Genomic DNA, 19,931 nt, shown 5'->3' on the forward strand with positions numbered 1-19,931 from the left:
CACGTCCGGTAAAACATGGGACAGTCTTTTCTTTTTTAGTTATGCTTGGATCCTGGTAAATTTTTCTAATTGTATTTTCTATGCTATGAGCATTTCATCTGCATCACAAACAATAGTATTGCAGAATATTTACATCAATGCATTTTCTGTTCATCGAGGATCCTGCTCTTGCGTGCTCAAGAAACTCAAAATGACAATACACGAGAACGTGTGAACTCAGGGATGTCGTGGTGGTTAGCTTGAAACCCCTCCTACTCCTGCAATTGCTAGATGAAGAATCGTCAATAATGTTATAAGATATTAGATCTGGGAATAGGGTTGCGGGATAACATCATCACGTCCATCTCAAGCTCCTGCATGTTCAGATTAGATATTTGCCAAAACAAATTATTAATTTATATTGTTGTTCTTGAGAAAAAACAAAGAAAATAAAAACAAAAAAAACCTCTGAAAAGAGTGTTGCTGAACAAGCTATCTGTCAAGAACATCTTCAATTTGAGTACTGCCTCGTCACCATCGATTGCTCCTTATCAGGATTCCTCGAATTGACATGATGTCTTTGAACCAAGATTCCAAGAGAGGCAAAACAAACACCAGGCCAAGTTGGGTAAGTACTTTGTAAAAAGAGTCAAAATGCCCCTTCCTGGCAGTTGCTAGGTCCTCCCTCGCTTATTGCAAAAGCAAGGCTATACCCAAAGTCGACAAGCCTACCCGCATGTTCTCCTGGTACAGCATGACGATGGTTTCGCTTTGCTCCCGTCCTCAGAAGTACGCTATACGTACACTGGGTACCTGGCCATGGAGACAATCACCATTTACCCCCTTCTCGTTATTTCCTGAAACTCATCACCACGAGTCGCTCAGTGGTGACCAACTCGTCAGTTTGAGCTGGAGGAGTCTTCGCCCTTTTGATATTCTACTGTCTTTTTTCCTTTTCATCGGTCAATCGTTTATTCTGGATGAATTAATTCTTAGTCGTTCTTTACTTCTTTGTTATCGCATACACTTCACTTAAGACGCGACACTCGACCGCTTCTCAAATTACAAGGAAACTCGAATAGCTACTCATCATATCCGCGTTAAACTTTTATCCTCGATCGATTCGAGCCGAACGCTCTGCTTTCAGCAATGGGGCCTTCGTTGCTCAGCCCTGCGACGGCGTTCGTGCTTTCCACCCTCACGTCCTGGTGTTTCCAAGCCCCATTTTTCGGCATAGCTCAAGCGCTCAGCGTAGAACCCGTTCCATCACCCAACCTCGATCTTTCTCAACTTGGCCGCGTCGCACTCACAGGAGATTTTGACTCGATTTCCTTGTACACGTATAATCTCCAGAACGAAGATGGATTCAGTACCAACGGAAGCCAGTCCCTTTTCACTCAGTTGCCAGATGGGACATTGGCAAGCCTCACTTCTGCAGATGCTGGAATACAGACAATGTGTCCATTCATCCTGAAAGATGGAACCTTTGCAGGTGTGGTAGCCGGTGGAAATTTCACGAGCCTTGGCGGGGTCGAAGCACAAGGCATCGCATTATTTGATCCAAATACGACAAAAGTGACCCCCCTACCTGGACTTACTGGCCGTGTCTCCGCCGTTTTGTGTGATCAGAAATCCAATACCGTCTATGTCGGCGGTGATTTTAAAGGCGGAAATTCGACCAATGCGATCGCCTGGGTGGGAATGACAGGATGGGCCAATCTCCCTTTCGCTGGTTTCAATGGCCCAGTGTCATCAATCATCCAAGCACCTGGAGGCAACATCATATTTGGTGGATCATTCGATGGCTTAGGCAATGCCTCCACCGCTCCAAATAAAAAGGATGAACAAATCATCAACATCTCGAAGGCAAACATCTCGACAGCTACTTCGACCACCACTGCCGGTTTCAGCGACCCCAAAAACATTGCCTGTGGCTCTGATGGGCAAGATGGCTCGGGTCACACTTGGCTTCTTGCCGACAATGCGCCTGGATGGTGGAAAGCGGACTTTGGATTCGGTTTCCGCCCGACTAAGCTTAGGCTATGGAATACTCGACAGGATGGGAGAGGCACAAAAATCTTTCGGTTCAACGCATTCCCGATCAATGGCATCCTAAATCTCACATACACCGATCCCAAGACAGGTCGCAATGAAAGCTGCGATGCCTGGTGCCCTCTTGCAAGCGAAACCGAGGAAGGCTATCAAGATTTTCACTTTGTTAATGTCATCGGAATGAGCAGCTTCCGATTGGATATTCTCGATTGGTACGGAGGAGGTGGCGGTTTGAATGGAATACAGCTCTTTCAAGATGGTAAGCGATGTCCAGGTCTACCATTACAAATTGAGGATTGACTAAAAATTATTAGACATTTATGCCTTTGCCATTGAGGACTTCAATGAGGCTTCATGCGCAGGGATATCTCAGCCTTCAAACGCCACCGTAACTGGTCCTTGGGCCGTTACGCCATCTAGACAAAGCAGTTCCGAATATCTGAGTGCTAATTTGACTGGTCCTTCCATCGATTCCTCATCAGCGTCGGTTGTATTCAGACCGGATATTAGACAGTCAGGAAACTATTCTGTCACTGTTTGGACCCCGGGGTGCCTTCAAGATGATAGCTGCGCTCAGCGAGGCAGAGTAAACATTACGGGAACCATGGCATCGCAAACACGCCAAAGTGCACCCGTACAGACGGAAATATATCAGACCAACAATTACGACAAGTATGACCAGGTCTATTACGGTCATGTTGATGCCGGTAGCGATTCGTTTCAGCCAAGCATCACTCTCACGCCGAGCGCGAATCAGGGCGACAATTTATACATCGTTGCCCAGCGTGTGCGCTTCGAACTCGTCTCCTCCACTGATGGCCTTAATGGCCTCTATGAATTTGACCCCAACCAAGCCTCTGCCACCACCGATTACTCCAACTCAACCGTAGACAGAGCCGGAATGGACCTCGACTCAAATGCATCAATAACCTCTCTCTCTGCCTCTCAAGATACCATTTACGTGGCCGGAAATTTCTCAAATTCCAATTTCGATAACGTCTTCGCCATCAGTCAAGGCAATGCAACTTCGCTGCCCCACGGCGGTTTGAACGGCCAAGTACTCACGACGTACCTAACTGGCAATTCGCTCTATGTTGGCGGCGTTTTCAACAATACTAGTAAAGCCAACACTGCCGACCTCAACCACATTGCGGTCTTCTCCACTCAAGAGAAAGCATGGCAACCTTTGGGTGCTGGTGTTAACGGAAGAGTGGATGCAATTGTGCCGCTTACTCTTAATGTTACAGCCAACAAACCTGAACTTGTCATCTCAATAAGTGGCGACTTTGACGAGATCCTGCCTTTTGATAAGAACTTGTCAAGGGCGGTTTCTGGCCTGGCCGTTTGGGTACCATCACAAAAGAACTGGTTACAGAACCTGGGAACCCAAGCGGTGTCGATAAGCGGGCGTCTGACCGCAGGTACCAATCTCCCCAATGGTCCTCCTCTCTTTGCCGGTGCTGTCGCGTCACAAGGCCTTGGGGTGAGTGGTGCTGTTGAGCTCTCCACATCCGGCGCCCTGGGCCTAAGTCAACTTCCAATCGATATTGAGCCCCATGAACTCAGTTCTACATCGCTGCAGAAGCGAGCGTCTACTGCACAGAATGTCAGTGGCGCTGTGACAGGATTTTTCTACGAGTCCGGAGGTGTGAACGTTACTGTACTTGGAGGACACTTCGCAGCCCGTGCGTCCAATGGGTCTCTCATTCACAATTTAGCCTTCATCAATGGCTCGAACTCAGATAAAGTCACGGGGCTTGGTGCCGGAATCAACTCAGATTCCGCGGTTTTAGCACTTGAGACCCAGGGCAGCGTTCTCTTTGCTGGAGGGACGCTCACAGGTGAAGTGGACGGGAATGACGTTAATGGCTTGATTTTGTACGACCTGGCACAGTCTACCTTTGTTGATCCGCAACCCCCAGCTTTTGCAGGTTCGAATGTTGCAGTCAACGCTATAGCGACGCGCCCCGGTTCCGGAGATGTATATGTGGGCGGCAACTTTGAATCGGCTGGGTCACTGGGTTGCCCAAGCGTCTGCATTTTTACCACTTCAGCTTCGCAGTGGAATACGCCTGGCTCTGGTCTCACCGGGACTGTTACCGCGTTGACATGGTCTGGAAAGAACAGGTTGATCGCTAGCGGCTCGCTGAACGTCAATGGCAACTCGACAACCATGGCTGTCTATGACGCAAATCAGCAGACATGGACTTCTTTTGACCAAGCCAACACCCTGCCTGGACCCATCAGCGCATTAACCGCGGCGAACAATGCGCAAACCAATTTTTGGGCGGCTGGACAAGCTTCTAACGGTTCAACGTTCCTTTCCAAATACGATGGCTCTAAGTGGAGAGTTGTCCAAGAGACTTTTGGGCAGTCCACAGTTATTCGGGGATTGCAGATTCTTTCGCTGTCAAAGAATCATGCTGGAAGCGACCTGGTTGACGCTGATCAAGTCCTCCTCATTACAGGCCAGCTAAGTCTCCCGAACTTCGGCAACGCTTCTGCAGCCCTCTTTAATGGCACCGCTTTCTCCCCGTTCATTCTCGCAAACAAAGCGGACAACCAGCCTGGAAGCCTTTCTCAGATATTTTCCCAGAAGCAGAATTATTTCAAATCGGGTGGTAAGTGAAGCTAATCCCTTTTGCATGATGGATGGCGCTAATGCCCGTTTTAGGTGGACACTTGGCTGTAGGCTTCGTTGTCCTTATCGCGCTAGCGATTGCACTTGCACTCATCTTTGTTCTTGTTGTGATTGGCATCGTCGCTGAACGTCTGCGTCGCAAGAGGGAAGGTTACGTGCCGGCTCCCACCCAGATGTTTGACAAACACAGTAATATGGATCGAATTCCCCCAGAGCACTTGTTTGGCAATCTAGGCCGGGGTGCTCGCGGGCCGGGCGATGCGCCGATGATTTGATGGCCTATGCCTTCCCTTCGGCGTTTTGCGAATTATTCAAACGAAAAGTTTTCGGTCAATACTCTTCAAGTTTGTCATCCAGCAACATGTTCCTCATCACGTCGAGCCTAGAGCATCATTCCGCTGCCATTCAATGCTACAGTCCACGACTGCTTTTCTTGGACAGTTGTGGCTCTAAAATCCGTGGCTTCAGGTGAATTCTCCGGTTAAGCTCAATCCCTCTCCCCTTTTTCTCGAGATACCATGTTCAAGCGCCATCTATTGCTCTTCTAATGTTTATATTTCTCTGCTTTCATGAATTGCCATACATTCATTTACTCATTACTTGAGTCGGAAACTACCACCACTGGGGGTTCCCGAAATTACATCCTGTCACTCCTTCATCTCCTTTAAAGGGTTCTCACTGGTTATCTGGGCAAGCTATCTGGTTAGATGTAATTATCTCGAAGCATCTGCCTGAATAATATTAATGACTTATCATGCATTGTTTTTCTGGACCCGCTATGATAATCCGTTACCTGGATAGATGCTGAGAACCGTTTACGATTTCGTTGCCGTTTGCAGATGAGAAACAGCATGCTGAAGATGATTATTGGATTGATCAAGGGTCGCACCATCATTCTTCAGCCAACGGACTACGTAGTTATTCACTATTGTGCCAGTCATATCCGAAATCTAGTTCAGATTAGCGAGGACAAATGATGGTAACCGTCCCAAATGCCATAGAACCTCTAGAACAATAGTAAAAGGGAGGGAGGGCGACGCTGGAAAATGATCCGCTCAGGCGCAAAGCGGCAGGCCGCCCAATGAATGGCTCGATAGCAGACGTTGAATGAGGTAAGAGGGGGGGGGGGAAGTGACCAATTCGAAATCCCATCACTGATTGTTGTCGATTGTCCCATGTTATTGGAGAGCCTAGAAAATTGGGGGAGGGGAGGGACAACCTAATTTGGAAGGCGAATTTGGGACAAGAAAAAGGGTATCGGCAACAACGCCAACGAAGGCGGCCCATCCCTCGGCCACCCGTCTACGGTTCGGGCCCGCTTGTCATTCGCGTTCTGGACGTGCATTTCCCTGATGGCGGACATGGGGACATAGGGGAAATAGTAGCATGGGCTCCACGCTGAGTCTAGGAATATCGGGCCGCGCTAGCACGCCCGTTTCCTTCTCCCTTACCCACTCTCCTCCTGGTATAACGCCTTCTTCAACCACAGAACCCACCAGCCAGGTTCTGATCAAAAGGGTACAGTCTCGTGCCCTCCATGTAACGTGCAACCAATCATGGATCCTTCGGGTCGTTGCGCACATTGATTGACGGCTGATGACTTGATGGCGCTGTGAGCCATCGCCGGGCTCCTCATCGCTATTGGGGGGGGGGGGACTTTTGCTTGGGGTAGGGTACTCCGTAAGCACGATGCGGATCACACACACAGAGGAAGAAAGCGAACGTGAGAATACTAAAGGATCCAATAACAAGAAGCCTTCATCCAAATCTAAAGGTCACACACCCATCATCGCGCCCGCATCGACAGTCAGCAGCAGATACGGGCACGGCAACTGCTCCATTGGCTACAAGAGAGGGCGCCACGGTGTTGCTCTGGGAAGAGTCAAGTGTAAGCAGCAACACAATGATTTGCGAAATCAATCAGAAATCATTTGGAGTCAATTTGAGCACGATCCACACAAAAGGGCCGCTTGGGGCAGAGATTAAAAACAAAAAAGAGCAGGGAAGTGCTACCAAGTTATCAGAATAAAATACCAGCAGCAGCCAAGCCATGGGTGAGGGTTAGACCGAGGATCACAGAGAACGAGTATCCGTACCTTACAGAGGACTCCCTGACTCCACCAAGGAAAATCGTTGTACACTGTAGCGAGCAGCATGAAGAGCCTCACCACAGAGTACTTTGTACATACCTTAGGTACTATCGTTTCGGGCCTTCCCACTAACCCCCCGCGGGTTCGGACAACTAAAGGGCCCTGAGGGTCCCCCAGGGTCCCTTGACCGTACTGTAGAGGGATTGGGGGTCCCAGTAAGAGCGGTAATAGGTACCTCACTAATGTCCTATTTCGCATAGTCATCCGAGTCTATTGCCTTTAGTCCACTCATTGATATTTGCTGCCTCAACCAACAACGATTTTCCCCCTCTTCAGGACCGTGTCGCTCAGACCACTGCTCCAGTCGGCCCAGCCCATAGAACGCGTTCTGTCGTCCTGTCGTCCTCTTTGGCCATTAAAGCGGTCTCTTTGGGCTTTTGGTCATCAGCCTCGCTGGTTATCTCGATTTGCTCATGATGCGCTGGGCGTGACTTAGTGCAACCTCGGGGGCCGGATGTGGCCCATTACAGGCGTTACACCAGCCTGCTGTGTCCTCAAAGATTTCCCTTTCCCCCTCTCCCCCAAATGGCTAACAACTAGCTTAAGGTCTGTCCGGGACCAGGGGAAGTTTGGTTTATTCGTGCGATCCGGTCCCTTGGTGCGTCTACTCTAGTAAGGAGTCCCCATTCACGATGGGAGAGAGAGAGAGAGAGAGCCAATTCTTCCCACGGACGTTTTTCTCTCTTGCTCTTTTGCCCCACAGCCCTGAATCAAGCCTGCCACGGTCTATTTATCACTTCGCGACCCAGATTTTTCCGAAACCTGCCTGTCTCTTATAGTTCCTTTCTCTTCTTTTGCCTCGTTGGTCTTCATTTCTATATTGTATAATTTATAAATCTTCTTAATCGTCATCTCTGCGGGCCCCTCCCCCCATTGCTTTCAAAGCTATCCCTTTTCGTCTCGCAGACCGTGACATCCGCAAGCTGTTGCTTTCCCGGCATCGTCTCTGCATGCTATAGGGCCTTTTGCGAATACGTCAATTCCTAGACATTTGTTTCTGCCACTCGGTCTCGGCCTGCTTGACCCCGCTTCCATAGATTTGCGAATGCTGTTCCGCTCCTGAGGATACCTGATGGTGGACAGACGCAGGCCGAAGCTCTAACCCGCCTCCGTCATTTCACGTCATTCGCTCTTCACATTGATTCATCGCAATGTCTGCTCCTCTGCTTAATATACCGGGTTGTCCGGCCCCGTTCAAGCTGGAGTCAGACTACCCTGCCACCGGAGGCTGTACGTCTGTCGTCAATAAACATACAAAGGCCTGTTGTCGCTAATGTCGACTAGTTATCCAAGGTCGAGCATGTCAATCACTCCCTACCAATATTACATGTTGTCTGCCATGTCCGATGACAGACTGGGTATATCCTGACAGTACGATCTGCCTGTCATCCGTGGTTTGTCAACCCTTGTTAACCGCCAAATAGACTTTTCACGTCTGAGTTTGATCTCAAACTGGCTCAACGTCGGTGGCCTAATCTTGTGTTTATTCCTTCTGCTTTCATTTGCGGCCTTGCCCGTTGAGAAGACGCGGCGGCATTACCTCAGCATCTGCTTAATCGGTGCTATTATACTTTTGCAGGCAGGTCTGATCCGATCAACACAATATAATGAGCTTTTTCTGATGGCGTTGGCAGTTGGGTTTTGTGATACCGCTCGGTGCCAATCCGGGGGAATGCTATGATGCCATCACTCCGCATGACATGCGATCGGATACCAGTTGTGCTCTCTCTGGCTCATTTCTCCTCGCTGGAGGGTTTGCCACAATGCTCTGGGGTAGGAATGCGTGTTCCATCACTTTTGCACGCCACTTACTTACCAATGTTCAGTTTTTATACGGGTACTTTCGATGCATCTCCAGGTTTGCTGGGATATCGTTCCAGGGCATGTCTTCTTCTTTGGATCCCTGTTTGCAGGATGGTTTATTCCCGCCATTTTACTCTCCATCGCCTTGTCGCTGACCGGGGTCTCTTATCGTTTTGGGAAAACATGTCATATCAACCATGACAAGAGCAATGGCGATTTCTGGGGACCTCTTCTTGCCATAGCTGCTGCCGCTTCAATTCTGCAATTCATAACGTATGTTTTGTTCCTTTTTGTGAAGAATCTGACTGATCGGCGATTAGTTTTGGATACTGTATTCACGTCTATCTCAAGTCTCTAATGGCGGAAGGGACAGGGAGCGGCAACAGCTCTGGACTTCCTTCGCACAATGGTAGCGTGACTGCAGCCACCGCCCGGGCGGCATATCGAAAAGTTCGGAGAGTCATTGCTCTGCAATGGCGGGGAATTGCACTAATTTTGATTATCATTGTCGACTTGGTCTTTTTCTCGGTGATATTCTTGAGCATGGATGCTCAGACCCAAAATAACATGAAACACCCGGAAAAAATGGAAGCCTGGCTAGAATGCCTTGTCGAGAATGGCGGAGACAAGAACAAATGTCTTGACCTTGCGTCGCACCTAGTGGTCAATGAAGCCACTGTCATGGCCGTGTTGGTATTGCTTTCGGTATGTCTGGTAGTTATTCGATATGTGAATTTCTCGACACTAATTGGTTTCTCTAGTGGAATGGGTATTGGATTACCTTACTTGTTGGTCGTTGGACTATGGTGACTGGCTGGTTCGATGTTTTAAGAAAACGATTACGAAAAAAGAGGGAGTTTGTAAGCGTCGATGCACGGCGTCTCCCTCAGGATGCGCGCACCTACGAAATGCTCTCATCCACACCACGTCCGCATTTAAAGACACCAGATACATCAGTCATCAGCCCGATTGACTCAATACATCATACGGACCAAGGAAATTCGCCGGATTACTTTGGCCGGGACGCGAATTACAGTTCTCCGGTCTCGTCGTTCTCTTCTCCGAAAGCGCCGCAGTCAGTTATGCAGCGGGATTGGGACCCACGCTCTACTTTTGCGCCAAAATAACTCAAGCAAAAGTATGGGTTAAAGACTGCAGCAAAAGCCGTAAATAATTATTCTTTTTGTTTATTACCCCTGATCAGCCCCTTGAAGGCGAATTATTAGCGAAGGCGAATGTCGGCGTTACAGGCGAGGAATTATATCCGATTTCCTGATTGCATTCTTTCTTCTTTCTTTCTTTTTTTATTCAGTGAGGAGATACAGGTTACCTTTATTTGGTGTTTAGGAAGGAGTATATTGGAGCGATCTTTTATCAGCGGAGAGTGCACACATCTATTCTGCAGCTCCAGAATTTGGACTCTTGATAGTACACGCTCGGCGGCCTTGGAGGATTTAAATGTCCGACTAAAATATATTTGGCATGCGAATGCAAGTGCCTGACGTGTTAGGATCAGCGCGTGGTTCAACTATCCAGTCTATGAACCACATATACAATAGAAAGTTGAAGGGCGCATCTAGCGTGCCTCCTTATTTCAGCCAGCGATTACAATACTGGGCTAGATACTCTACGATCTAAGAGAGATCTAAGCACCAGTGTACTGTTTGAAATACATTGTCGCAAAAATGATTGAGGGTACATTATATTTATTGGTGGTTTGAGATTGATGAAGTTACTCTCGGGAAAGCTAGACATAGAATAATTTAGTCGGTTGGGACCGTTGTGGCTTTTGTCCTCGACAGTAATTAGTATTTAAATACACTACACTCATACCGGGAATCAGTAACCATAAGAAAAAGAGGAAAAGCGCAAAGCGTAAGACGAGCGTGTCCAAAAGTTTGTTTACTACCCCAGCCCCGGGAGTTTGTATTTTGGTTTACTAACTTCCCTGTTATATTAGTAAGTCAAACTGAACTAAATTAAAATTATATTACTCCGTACTCCACCAGCATGATAACGTTCCTACGTAGTAAGTGACTTGAAATGGGAATGGCAATTAGTCCCGATCGTTTCAAATTTTTGGGACTACAGTCATCATCGTCCTGGAATCTGTTTTCCCCCAACGCCCCAGCCAAGATTGGGCCGCGTCGACAACGGAGAAATTGCCCGTTTCAGGAGGTCACTTTCCGACCCGTCGTCCATTACGTCCTCGGAACCTTTTCCGGAAGGTCCAAAAAACCACACAAGTTGCTATCCTTTTGCTACCAGTACCACGGAGGTGCTGACACTAAGGGAGGTAAGTCAAAGTAGTAATTTTCTAGGGATCAAGCCGATAGAAAAAAGGTGTTTCTTCAGAACGCGGGGCGAGATGAAGAATACCATTGCGACGCTGCAGGTTGGCAGCCGACAGCGTATTTCACACGGATGACACTCACCCTTTTTCCGATGTGCTTGAATAGTGCGTTACGTTGCAATTTTGCGAAGAACAGGGGCACCTCGTGGTCGAAGCAGACATTATTCCGTCATGCAGGAAGGGTAACATCCCCCGCATCAAGTTGATCCTTACCTTTGCACTGGGAATCCAATCTGCAATGTGACATCGTGACGTCGATGGGAGATCGGCAGCCGCTTTGTTGATGAACATATGATGGGATCGACGTGGGATATTTGCAGGCATAATGAAAGTGAATGTATCAACAATCAGGAAGAAATTGGGAAGGAATTGGGAAGGAATTGGAGAAGGAAACCGGGAAGGTTTACCCGACGGGGTCTAGGGTAAGGCCGACTTCCCGCGGTTTGGCTTGCTTTGGTGGCTTGGGTTTGTTTCATTGTTCCCAAAAGAACGTCTGTTCCGCATGCATATCAGGGAGGGGTACAGGATCGTAGAGATCGGATGCCTCGCAAGGATTTAATGAGGCAACAAAGCCATTGGGGATCGGAAGCCTTCCAGAAGCGGGCAGAGTCTCTTCGGAGACGCCGTGAGCCGATTCCAAGTGACTGTAAGGTGGCAGGCTTAGAGATGTGTAAGGCATTTATCTGACTTTCGCTCTGATCCAGCGTTTGCACATGATTTTGGCAAAGGTGTGCATGGTATGCGTTTCATTGGATATTTCAAAGGACAAGCTGACACAATCATGACCAATGCTCATTCACAATGCTGCGGTTGGCTAGACGTTGAGAAAAGCAGTCATGATAGCAAACGAATTTGGTTTTGAGATCAGGAGATAATAGGAATGTCATTGGTATATCTATCTTAGGCAAGCTTATAAATCTGTTGAAACATTAGCGATGCTGTTTCAATGAATACAAAGACAGAAGACTGCGAGGTAATGAGGGCAGCAAATATTCAGAAGTCCAATTAGGTCATGGGTGATCAAAAGATCCCCTCACATAAGAGGTACCAGAAATAAGTAAAAATGGGGTATCATCACAAAGGCGCTGCGGCAAAAGGTACAAACAAATTGCAGTAATAAAGGGTTTGTAAAGAACATACCTTATACAAAACAAACGAGAAAGGTCCATTTGACCACAAAGGTCAAATATTTTGTATCTCAGAGCGTCATATGAGTGTCGCAAAAGTTTCGTTGCAAAAGATGAAGCGGTCTCCTTGGGATGAAAACATGGCTCCAGCAAAATCCTTGGATTCGCTTAGTGTTAGGCTGACTAAGAGCGCAACAGCAAAATTGCTGCCAACTCTGCCCTAGAGACGCTAGCGTACTCTCACGTGACCCACATTCTTTCGCCAATTCAAACATCTTCAATTTCTTCCAATTTGCGATAGTTTGAGCACACCGATCAGCGACCTTCGAAACACATCAACGGTCTTCAACCTCGACAAACCGCCGCCATGGGTCGTCTTCACAGCAAAGGAAAGGGCATTTCGTCCAGCGCCATCCCCTACTCGCGCACTCCCCCCGCGTGGCTCAAGACCACCCCCGAGCAGGTCGTTGACCAGATCTGCAAGTTGGCCAAGAAGGGTGCCACTCCCTCTCAGATCGGTGTCGTCCTCCGTGACTCTCACGGAGTCGCCCAGGTCAAGGTCGTCACTGGTAAGTTTGCGCTGCAATTTTGATTGCATATATATAGAAAGCCAGGATCCTAACATTTTTCCAGGTAACAAGATCCTCCGGATCCTTAAGTCCAACGGTACGATTGCACCACACTGAATATGAATATGAATTGGGAAAATAGAATTTTCCCTTTTTCCAATATCCCCTTATTATGCCTCTGATTGGTCATGAGACTGACGGAGAGATTTTTCATGTAAACAGGCCTTGCGCCCGAGATCCCTGAGGATCTTTACATGCTTATCAAGAAGGTATGTGATGAGCCAGAGCCTCTTGTGCGCTCTCGTGGATTATTAACATGGTTTTCTTTCAGGCCGTTGCCGTCCGCAAGCACCTTGAGCGTAACCGCAAGGACAAGGACTCCAAGTTCCGTCTTATCTTGATCGAGTCCCGTATCCACCGTCTCTCCAGATACTACAAGTCCGTCGGTGTCCTCCCCCCCACCTGGAGATACGAGAGCGCCACCGCCAGCACCCTTGTTGCCTAAATTAGCGGTGGAGCGTGGATTGTGGCTAGTTGTGGTGTGTTTTAGAAGACGTGCAGAAATGGATGTCTCAGCAGATACCATGACGCCTTTTTAAAAAAGAATGAAAAGCCATAATTTTCTCTCGAATTAGGAGTATTCCATTTAATTTGTTTCTTCATGCATTTTTGTGAAACGCCAATGATATCACACCCATTGTAAACACCCAGTAGCGAAGAGACTCGCGGTTCCGTTCAAAACGCCAAATGCCAGTTTTCCATGCAAGGTTCATGCGATTCCGCCTTTCCCATCCATGATAGTTACTTGGATTCTAATTCCCTACTTCTCTGTAGAAGGTATTCTCCTAAAACTCGTAGAGGGTCATTTGGCCTTGGAGATGTTAGTAGTCATGCCAATGGCAATGGGATAATATTGGTGTGCTGGGTTTCAGTTTAGACTTACTGCTCCTTTGCTATCATCTTCATTCCTTCCATGAGAACCCCGGTTACCTTCTCGTTTAAATATTTCCTTGCTGGAGCTCCATGCGACGCAGCCTGTGCGGGCAATTCTGTACCGTCGGGGTGCATTGAACCTGGTCGCGATGTTTGCTCTAGTCCGTTGGTGGTGCGACCAGGCGTTGATGTGCGAGGTTGAGATTGAGGGACTGGTGTTGAGCCTGTCGATTGTGGCTGCGGAGCAGGACTCTAGAAAAGAAGTTAACAGCGAGAACACGGCGGTCGGCTTTCTTTGAGTACCTGGACGGTTTCAGCGGGCAGATCCTTCATAACTGCGTCTGGGGCATCCTCTGGTGAATTTGCGAGGGCCGGTGTTTCTGATGTGCCCGGAGGGTTCTGTGACTGATATTTTAGGTTGGCTTGGTATTGCTGCGCAGCAGCTGACATGCTTGTAGAATTATTGTCTGCCATTGTGGTGACCTGCAACCTTAAGCTCCACGGACTGAATGGATGATTTGTTGCGCCCTTCAGGAATTGGGATAAGTTAATGGATCACCAGCTCGGCACGTGCCAGCGCGTCAAACTCGCGACGGGGACGAAAGGCATGCCTGTCTCTCGACGTCACAGCCAACATGCTCGAGTTTGCAGCAATTTCTGCCTCAAAATTTACTTTTCTAGATGTTGGGGTACCTTATCAAACCTTCAAAAGAAGAGGATTTGTCTCGTCCTTCAAAACGACTCAAAACTTTCGACAGCATTGAGAGCTCATCCGCTGATAGCCCCGAGAATTCGCCGGAAGCTTTTGGATTGATTGATCGGCCTACTGCGGTCTCTGACAGTGACGATGGAAGTATTGGGATTTATTTCCAAGACGATTTGAAAGAAACGGAACTTGAGAGTGCTTTGCCGCACATCTCCAATGACCAGGAAGCCATTGCGGAATATGAACTGAGAAGAACAGCCGATGATCGCAACGAAGCTTCCAACTTCGCAGCACGTCTGGAGTCCGGCAAATGGGCAAGAGGGAAAAGTTCGATATATGTTGATGCTTTTAACTTAGCTCTGGAAACAGTGCTTGAAGAAGAAGCTCATCTTTTTGACCGAGCTGAGCTCGCTTTGTTCGAACACTGGCGAAGTCTTGGCTATGAAGCTCAATATCTGTATGCATTTTCCTAGCAAGTTCTCTGAATAATGTTGCTGACATCTGGCTACAGATATGTGAGACTTTTTCTGAGGAAGACTTCGGCATGGCATCGAGTGAACGAGATCAAGTACCACAGTGACATCGCTGATCTTCCGGCAGCGGTTGAACAGCTTCAGACTCCCCGCGATATTCCTTCTAGTACACATCTACCAGATTTCACCTATGAAGCGGGCGACTCCCAAGAAGCACTGCAGCTTAAGGAGAGTTTTACATTTGCAGATGACTCCAACGAGGAGATTGGATCGCTGGAAGAGGCATTAAATCTTCTCAGGCTGGACGAACTCAAATCGATTGCCAAGGACGCAAGGATCCAGGGGAAGAATAAAGCGGAGCTTATTGCGGCGCTGCAGCGTAACAGCCAGAACCAAAGTAGCCTGCTCTCGAGCGGATGGCAAAGACCAAGATCAGATGTTTCTCATCTCGGAGAGCCTCCGCCGAATGGTGTCACGGCAGACACACCCGCGATCAGGCGATCAAAGGAAACCCGAGATGGGCACTTTCTTGGAAAAATCATGGAGATCACTGGGCCATGTATTCGACTCTCATTGCCTGCGCTTCAGCTCTTCGAAAGAGTGCATTTAGTATTCTATCGTTCCACTGAATGGACAGAGAAGTCCTTGATTACTGTCATCCTTGCAAAGATATCCCGCCGGACGTTTCCGGAATACTTGGTGTCGCGCTCGCTCAACATATTTACGTCTCGGTCTGCCCTCCTTGAGTTCGAGGCGTCCATTCGAACACAGCATTATGTCGATTCCATCCTGGAGTTTGGCGGGACACCAAGAAAGGATGACCTGCAGAGAGTTCTTGATGTCTTTGACAAAATATATCCTCGATGGAATGCACTACTTCGGGACGAAGAATATAAAGATCGATCTCAATATGATCTGGGTGAGGGAGCTTATCTTCGCCGTTTCTCTCCGGCGTGGGTTTATACCAGGATAGTGCACAAGGGTGCCCATGTCCTGGGAAGACTAAAATATCACAAACGGGAGCATTCAGTATTGACCGAATTATTGAATCAGAGACTTTTTCACCTGGCTAGAAGAGGTGATTGGTATATCAGAAAGGCTCTCCTCGAAGAACATTATATGGCGGCAATTGAACCCGATCAAGGACGGAACCCGGAAGCGCAAAAAAAGCACTGGAAAAGAATAGCATTACAGACTTGCGAAGAAGGACTGCAAGACAGAGACTGTCACATCATCTATCATTACGATCTCCAGAAACGAATCATGAAATTAGAGAAGAGCTTGAAAGTTGCTAAACGAGAACAACACGATTTCAGCCATGTCAGACTTATCAAACCGAAAGAACGGGTAGTCGAGGGCATTAGAATCGAGAAGGATGAGGTTCTAAATCGAAGAACTAGTGAGACTGGAAAGGGCGGGAAAACTGTATGGATCGACGAATACGAAAATGGGGGTTTTTGCTCGGTTGAAGAAATGTGCCTCAGCTGGTATCGGACCCAGGGTTGGAAGGGATATCATTCGGAAGGTGGCGTCATTCGTACTTTGGTGAGTCTTACCGTTTCATCCCAGCGCGAGATTTATACTCATTTCGCGCACAGTTCGGCTATCTCTTTTTCGAAATTCTCTTCCTTTATATCCCGAACGTCTTTCAAACAGCATATCAGACTTGTCCGCTAGACCTCCATACCGACGCATTTTTTCCGACGCGAATGTCTGAAATCAATCATCGATTGATGGAAATCGCCAACGGAGAATCGGAAAGAATCATTAAGGCAGTGCACGCCAAGCATTGCGAGAAGAAGACATGTGTTGTTGGGTTAGACTGGGCTTTTGCTTTGGACGATCTTGTTGAAATTGCGAAAGTAAGTGGATCAGGCGTTACAGTGAACAATACGTGAACGATTGCAAATATTGATTATCAAAAGTGTTTTGAAGGCGAAGCCCTTGCGACAATATGCAAAGTGGTAAGTGAATGGGTAATGAACTGAGGCGATGACAATCTCTGACCTTGACAGATGGCGCAAGACTACCAGAAACGAGGCGGCGGGGTTCCAGACCTTTTTCTTTGGCACCCTGTGGAGAAGAAGGTCATGTTCTCCGAGGTGAAGTCGGAGAATGACCGCCTGAGTGATACACAACGGCTTTGGATTCATGTCTTGACCGGTGCAGGCGTGGAGGTAGAATTGTGCAACGCTGTCGCAAAGGAACTTCGCCACGTCTAGAGTGCGTCATACACGTTTAGAATGTTCACCATGACTGTCTCCAGTCGAATTGTGGCATCTTTCATGCCTAAGAAAAGGGAAGCTTTTTGTACGTTGACCAGCCATTTTATTTCTAATTCTTGTCTGATATACAACGAGCATGGGTATCCAAAGATCTTCGCTAAAATTTTACAACTCAGAACGTCATTCAGGGATAAGACATATATGGTGGATAGAGAGGCCGAGGAGAGTCGGACGCTCTAATACAAAAGGAAAAGGGAAAGCGCTGAGCAAGCAAAAGAAATCAGAAGGTCTCAACTGGCATCTGGGGGAAGACGGGGTATCTGAGGAAAGGCAGATCACTAAATTGTGCGACTCTCAGTACCCAGAGTCGCCAAAGAAGGCCCCGAATCCCTTCCGGAAGATTCCAACGACCTTGTTGCCCTTCTTGGCCTGATCCGCCTCGGCAAGCTTCTGGGTGCCATAGTACCGTCTTCCTCTGTAAAGGTCAATATCCTTTGCCTTGATATACCAAGAGCCCCTGTAGTAGCACCTGGCGCCCAGGTAAAGGACAATGATCGCTGGGACAGAGACATAGTTGGCGAAGAAGCTCTCAGCAGTTGCCTTGGCGCCTAACGGCCAGACGGAAAGATAGAACTCGACAATGATGAGCAAGACAGACCAGAACAGGCCCCAATATGCTGCAAAGGGATATGTCCAAGTCTTCCATGGAAGGTCATTCGGAGAAAACCCTTGGGCCTTCCAGGCGTGTCGAAAACGAATATGGGCGAGACAAATCAAACCCCATCCAAAGAGAGTGAACAGGGATGTCAGATTCGAGAGCCAGTTGAAGACTTCAGCGCCAGAGTGGTTTACGTTGAGATAGGCGAGACCTCCACCGACGATGAAGACACTGAGCAAGCCAGCCCAAGGTCTGCCCTGGCGATCGCATTTTTTGAAAAACTAAAAACCTCAAATGTTAGCTGGGAGAGGCTTCGATCATTCAAAGTGCAGTAGGGAACTTGCCTTAGGGGCCATGCCCAGATTAGCCAGACCGATCGGCAAACGCGATCCTGCATAGGCCGAGATAGTACCAGACGAGAGCACAGAGACAAATATGACTGCGTTCATCATATGCGCCAGAGGCTCGATACCAGCGTTGCGGAAAGCAATGACAAACGGAGAAGCATTGCTGCCGTCACCACCAAAGAGGTTAGGGTCGTTGGGGGAGACGGTGATCGTGACCATGAGCGCACCCAAGAGGTAGAAGAGGGTGAGCCGGATCCAAATGGATTTGACAGCCGCCGGGACCGACTTCAAGGGGTTTGCCGTCTCCGCTGCCACCAAACCACTGGCTTCAGCACCGCTCATGGCGAAGATACAAGTGGGCATGACTCTGAGGAAACCCTTGAAACCATGACGAATGGGTTCCTCATTCCAGTAGCGAAATCCAATAGCGCCTCCCTTGGGGCCTCCTCCAGCGGAGATGACTTGATGCATGGTTAGCTAGGAAGCATGAAACAAATGGAGGTAGTCTGTGGGCTTCTTACCAATGCAAGAGATGATGACGACAATAATCCAGAAGAACTTGATCATGGATGCTGTCACTTCAAACTCTCCGAACCAATTGACAGCTCCGATATTAACCAAAATAACCACGACGAGGAAAATACTGATCCATGCTGGGATGGGAACCTTGTCTGTCCAGAAAGAAAGAACCGTGCAGATTCCCTACCGCCCGAAAACTTGTCAGATCTTCGGTCCTTTCCAGTGTGAAGGGATGAGGCTTACCTGGAGTTCGTTGGCGACATTGATTGGATAACTAAAGTAATAAGCCCATCCGAGGGCAAATGCGGCAGATTTATCGATGAATTGACCACTCCATGACACAAATGCTGAAGGCACAGGATACATGACGGCCAATTCTCCAATCGACTGATTGACAGCCCAAACAATGGTTCCTGAAAGGACATAACCAATGAAGATACCGAGGGGACCTCCGCGTGTAAGTGAGGTGCCCGAACCTAGCCAAAGACCCATTCCAATGGAAGATCCTATGGCAACCATGACCAAGTGGCGGGTGGTCAGTCGACGCTGCAGCTCCGAATCACCTCCGTGGTCCTCTACCAATTGACCGGCTTCCACTTCGACGTCGGGTGGTGATGAGGTGCCGATCGCCTTCTCGTCCTTTGTGGACATGGACATTTCCACAGCGGCCATGGCGGGGTCTTGCAGCGACCAAGGCGTGGGTATGCGGTCAAGAGATGTGTACGGTCTTTTTAAAGTACCAGAAATGTTTTGTTTTCTATTGTTTGCGTCCCGTTCACTCACTGTTGGGATGAGGGGGGACAGATATATGTCATGCCAAGCATTGTATGGGGTTCATAATTGCCACGAGATATCTTGGAATTACTATCACTCAATTGATGCAACGGAAACTCTATTGCGTAAACTCTGATTGATAGGCCGGTACGAGTCTAAACATGAATCAATGGTATGTGAGGGCCCCCGGTCCGTCTCCAGGTGGAAGCAGAGTGCGCGAGACGATGCCGGTTGGGATTTCAGATACAGGCGTAGATGGACTACTGTACCCCATAAGTCCGGAAGATGTCTAGGATAGAAACGGGGAAATTGACCAATTAAAGCCATCAGTAGAGACCCATGATAGGTAATGGACCAGGATAGATTGGAGTCTCAGGTTTGCCAAGCGCCATGAACCCTGGCAACCTGGCCGGAGAAATACAAAGGGTATACACATTACAGAACAACTGCATGTGATGGGGAGAGAGTGAGGGTATCTAGATGCCCGACGGGCTGCACGATGACACAAAAATATGCAGTCGCGACCTTTCTTGTTCGGTCCTATTCAATAGTTGTACACTCTGTCCAATAATGCAAAAAGGGGTTGAACAGATAACAGAGTCCGATGGATGACAGGTGCTAA

At 48.2% G+C, this 19,931-nt stretch overlaps 6 protein-coding genes across 6 annotated transcripts; 4 read left to right on the forward strand and 2 right to left on the reverse strand.

The window, feature by feature from the left end:
* The first annotated feature begins 827 nt into the window (after positions 1-827).
* On the forward strand, positions 828-5,430 carry L228DRAFT_215896 (hypothetical protein). The gene is made up of 3 exons (XM_018330100.1): positions 828-2,290; positions 2,346-4,652; positions 4,706-5,430. The coding sequence occupies exons 1-3, from the start codon at positions 1,129-1,131 to the stop codon at positions 4,945-4,947; spliced, it is 3,711 nt and encodes a 1,236-aa protein (XP_018191429.1). The 5' UTR covers positions 828-1,128; the 3' UTR covers positions 4,948-5,430.
* Positions 5,431-7,704: 2,274 nt separating this feature from the next.
* On the forward strand, positions 7,705-9,930 carry L228DRAFT_492 (hypothetical protein). Its single transcript, XM_018336635.1, has 7 exons — positions 7,705-8,052; positions 8,107-8,193; positions 8,247-8,401; positions 8,457-8,595; positions 8,649-8,898; positions 8,946-9,330; positions 9,387-9,930. Exons 1-7 carry the CDS (start codon positions 7,974-7,976, stop codon positions 9,750-9,752), a joined length of 1,461 nt encoding a protein of 486 aa, XP_018191430.1. The 5' UTR covers positions 7,705-7,973; the 3' UTR covers positions 9,753-9,930.
* A 2,542-nt stretch (positions 9,931-12,472) lies between these two features.
* L228DRAFT_254655 (putative 40S ribosomal protein S13) lies at positions 12,473-13,313 on the forward strand (the record flags this gene model as incomplete). Its single annotated transcript, XM_018333846.1, has 4 exons — positions 12,473-12,674; positions 12,739-12,771; positions 12,897-12,943; positions 13,006-13,313. The coding sequence occupies 4 exons, from the start codon at positions 12,473-12,475 to the stop codon at positions 13,177-13,179; spliced, it is 456 nt and encodes a 151-aa protein (XP_018191431.1). The 3' UTR covers positions 13,180-13,313.
* L228DRAFT_242257 (hypothetical protein) lies at positions 13,298-14,128 on the reverse strand. The gene is made up of 3 exons (XM_018331400.1): positions 13,911-14,128; positions 13,618-13,859; positions 13,298-13,545 (listed from the first exon to the last, which is right to left on the reverse strand). The coding sequence occupies exons 1-3, from the start codon at positions 14,079-14,081 to the stop codon at positions 13,476-13,478; spliced, it is 483 nt and encodes a 160-aa protein (XP_018191432.1). The 5' UTR covers positions 14,082-14,128; the 3' UTR covers positions 13,298-13,475.
* Positions 14,129-14,272: 144 nt separating this feature from the next.
* On the forward strand, positions 14,273-17,008 carry L228DRAFT_271863 (hypothetical protein; the record flags this gene model as incomplete). Its single annotated transcript, XM_018335577.1, has 6 exons — positions 14,273-14,770; positions 14,825-15,183; positions 15,241-16,331; positions 16,385-16,648; positions 16,712-16,750; positions 16,802-17,008. Exons 1-6 carry the CDS (start codon positions 14,289-14,291, stop codon positions 17,006-17,008), a joined length of 2,442 nt encoding a protein of 813 aa, XP_018191433.1. The 5' UTR covers positions 14,273-14,288.
* A 218-nt stretch (positions 17,009-17,226) lies between these two features.
* L228DRAFT_225515 (hypothetical protein) lies at positions 17,227-19,446 on the reverse strand. The gene is made up of 4 exons (XM_018330385.1): positions 18,779-19,446; positions 18,538-18,718; positions 18,014-18,477; positions 17,227-17,950 (listed from the first exon to the last, which is right to left on the reverse strand). Exons 1-4 carry the CDS (start codon positions 19,205-19,207, stop codon positions 17,366-17,368), a joined length of 1,659 nt encoding a protein of 552 aa, XP_018191434.1. The 5' UTR covers positions 19,208-19,446; the 3' UTR covers positions 17,227-17,365.
* Positions 19,447-19,931: the final 485 nt, after the last annotated feature.

Source organism: Xylona heveae, assembly GCF_001619985.1.
Source record: "Xylona heveae TC161 unplaced genomic scaffold L228scaffold_1, whole genome shotgun sequence".
Taxonomy (NCBI): domain Eukaryota; kingdom Fungi; phylum Ascomycota; class Xylonomycetes; order Xylonales; family Xylonaceae; genus Xylona; species Xylona heveae.

Excerpts from the sequence above, each read along its gene's own strand:
- L228DRAFT_215896 (XM_018330100.1), top strand. The coding sequence starts at position 1,129 with ATGGGGCCTTCGTTGCTCAGCCCTGCGACGGCGTTCGTGCTTTCCACC. Across the intron at positions 2,291-2,345 it reads AATACAGCTCTTTCAAGATG|ACATTTATGCCTTTGCCATT; the intron begins GTAAGCGATGTC and ends AAAAATTATTAG. Across the intron at positions 4,653-4,705 it reads GAATTATTTCAAATCGGGTG|GTGGACACTTGGCTGTAGGC; the intron begins GTAAGTGAAGCT and ends TGCCCGTTTTAG.
- L228DRAFT_492 (XM_018336635.1), top strand. The coding sequence starts at position 7,974 with ATGTCTGCTCCTCTGCTTAATATACCGGGTTGTCCGGCCCCGTTCAAG. Across the intron at positions 8,402-8,456 it reads GTGCTATTATACTTTTGCAG|TTGGGTTTTGTGATACCGCT; the intron begins GCAGGTCTGATC and ends TGGCGTTGGCAG. Across the intron at positions 8,596-8,648 it reads GTTTGCCACAATGCTCTGGG|TTTTTATACGGGTACTTTCG; the intron begins GTAGGAATGCGT and ends ACCAATGTTCAG.
- L228DRAFT_242257 (XM_018331400.1), bottom strand. The coding sequence starts at position 14,081 with ATGGCAGACAATAATTCTACAAGCATGTCAGCTGCTGCGCAGCAATAC. Across the intron at positions 13,860-13,910 it reads TGCCCGCTGAAACCGTCCAG|AGTCCTGCTCCGCAGCCACA; the intron begins GTACTCAAAGAA and ends CTTCTTTTCTAG. Across the intron at positions 13,546-13,617 it reads AAGATGATAGCAAAGGAGCA|GCCAAATGACCCTCTACGAG; the intron begins GTAAGTCTAAAC and ends AACATCTCCAAG.
- L228DRAFT_225515 (XM_018330385.1), bottom strand. The coding sequence starts at position 19,207 with ATGGCCGCTGTGGAAATGTCCATGTCCACAAAGGACGAGAAGGCGATC. Across the intron at positions 18,478-18,537 it reads CGTCATCATCTCTTGCATTG|TCATCTCCGCTGGAGGAGGC; the intron begins GTAAGAAGCCCA and ends CCATGCATCAAG. Across the intron at positions 17,951-18,013 it reads ATCTGGGCATGGCCCCTAAG|TTTTTCAAAAAATGCGATCG; the intron begins GCAAGTTCCCTA and ends TGAGGTTTTTAG.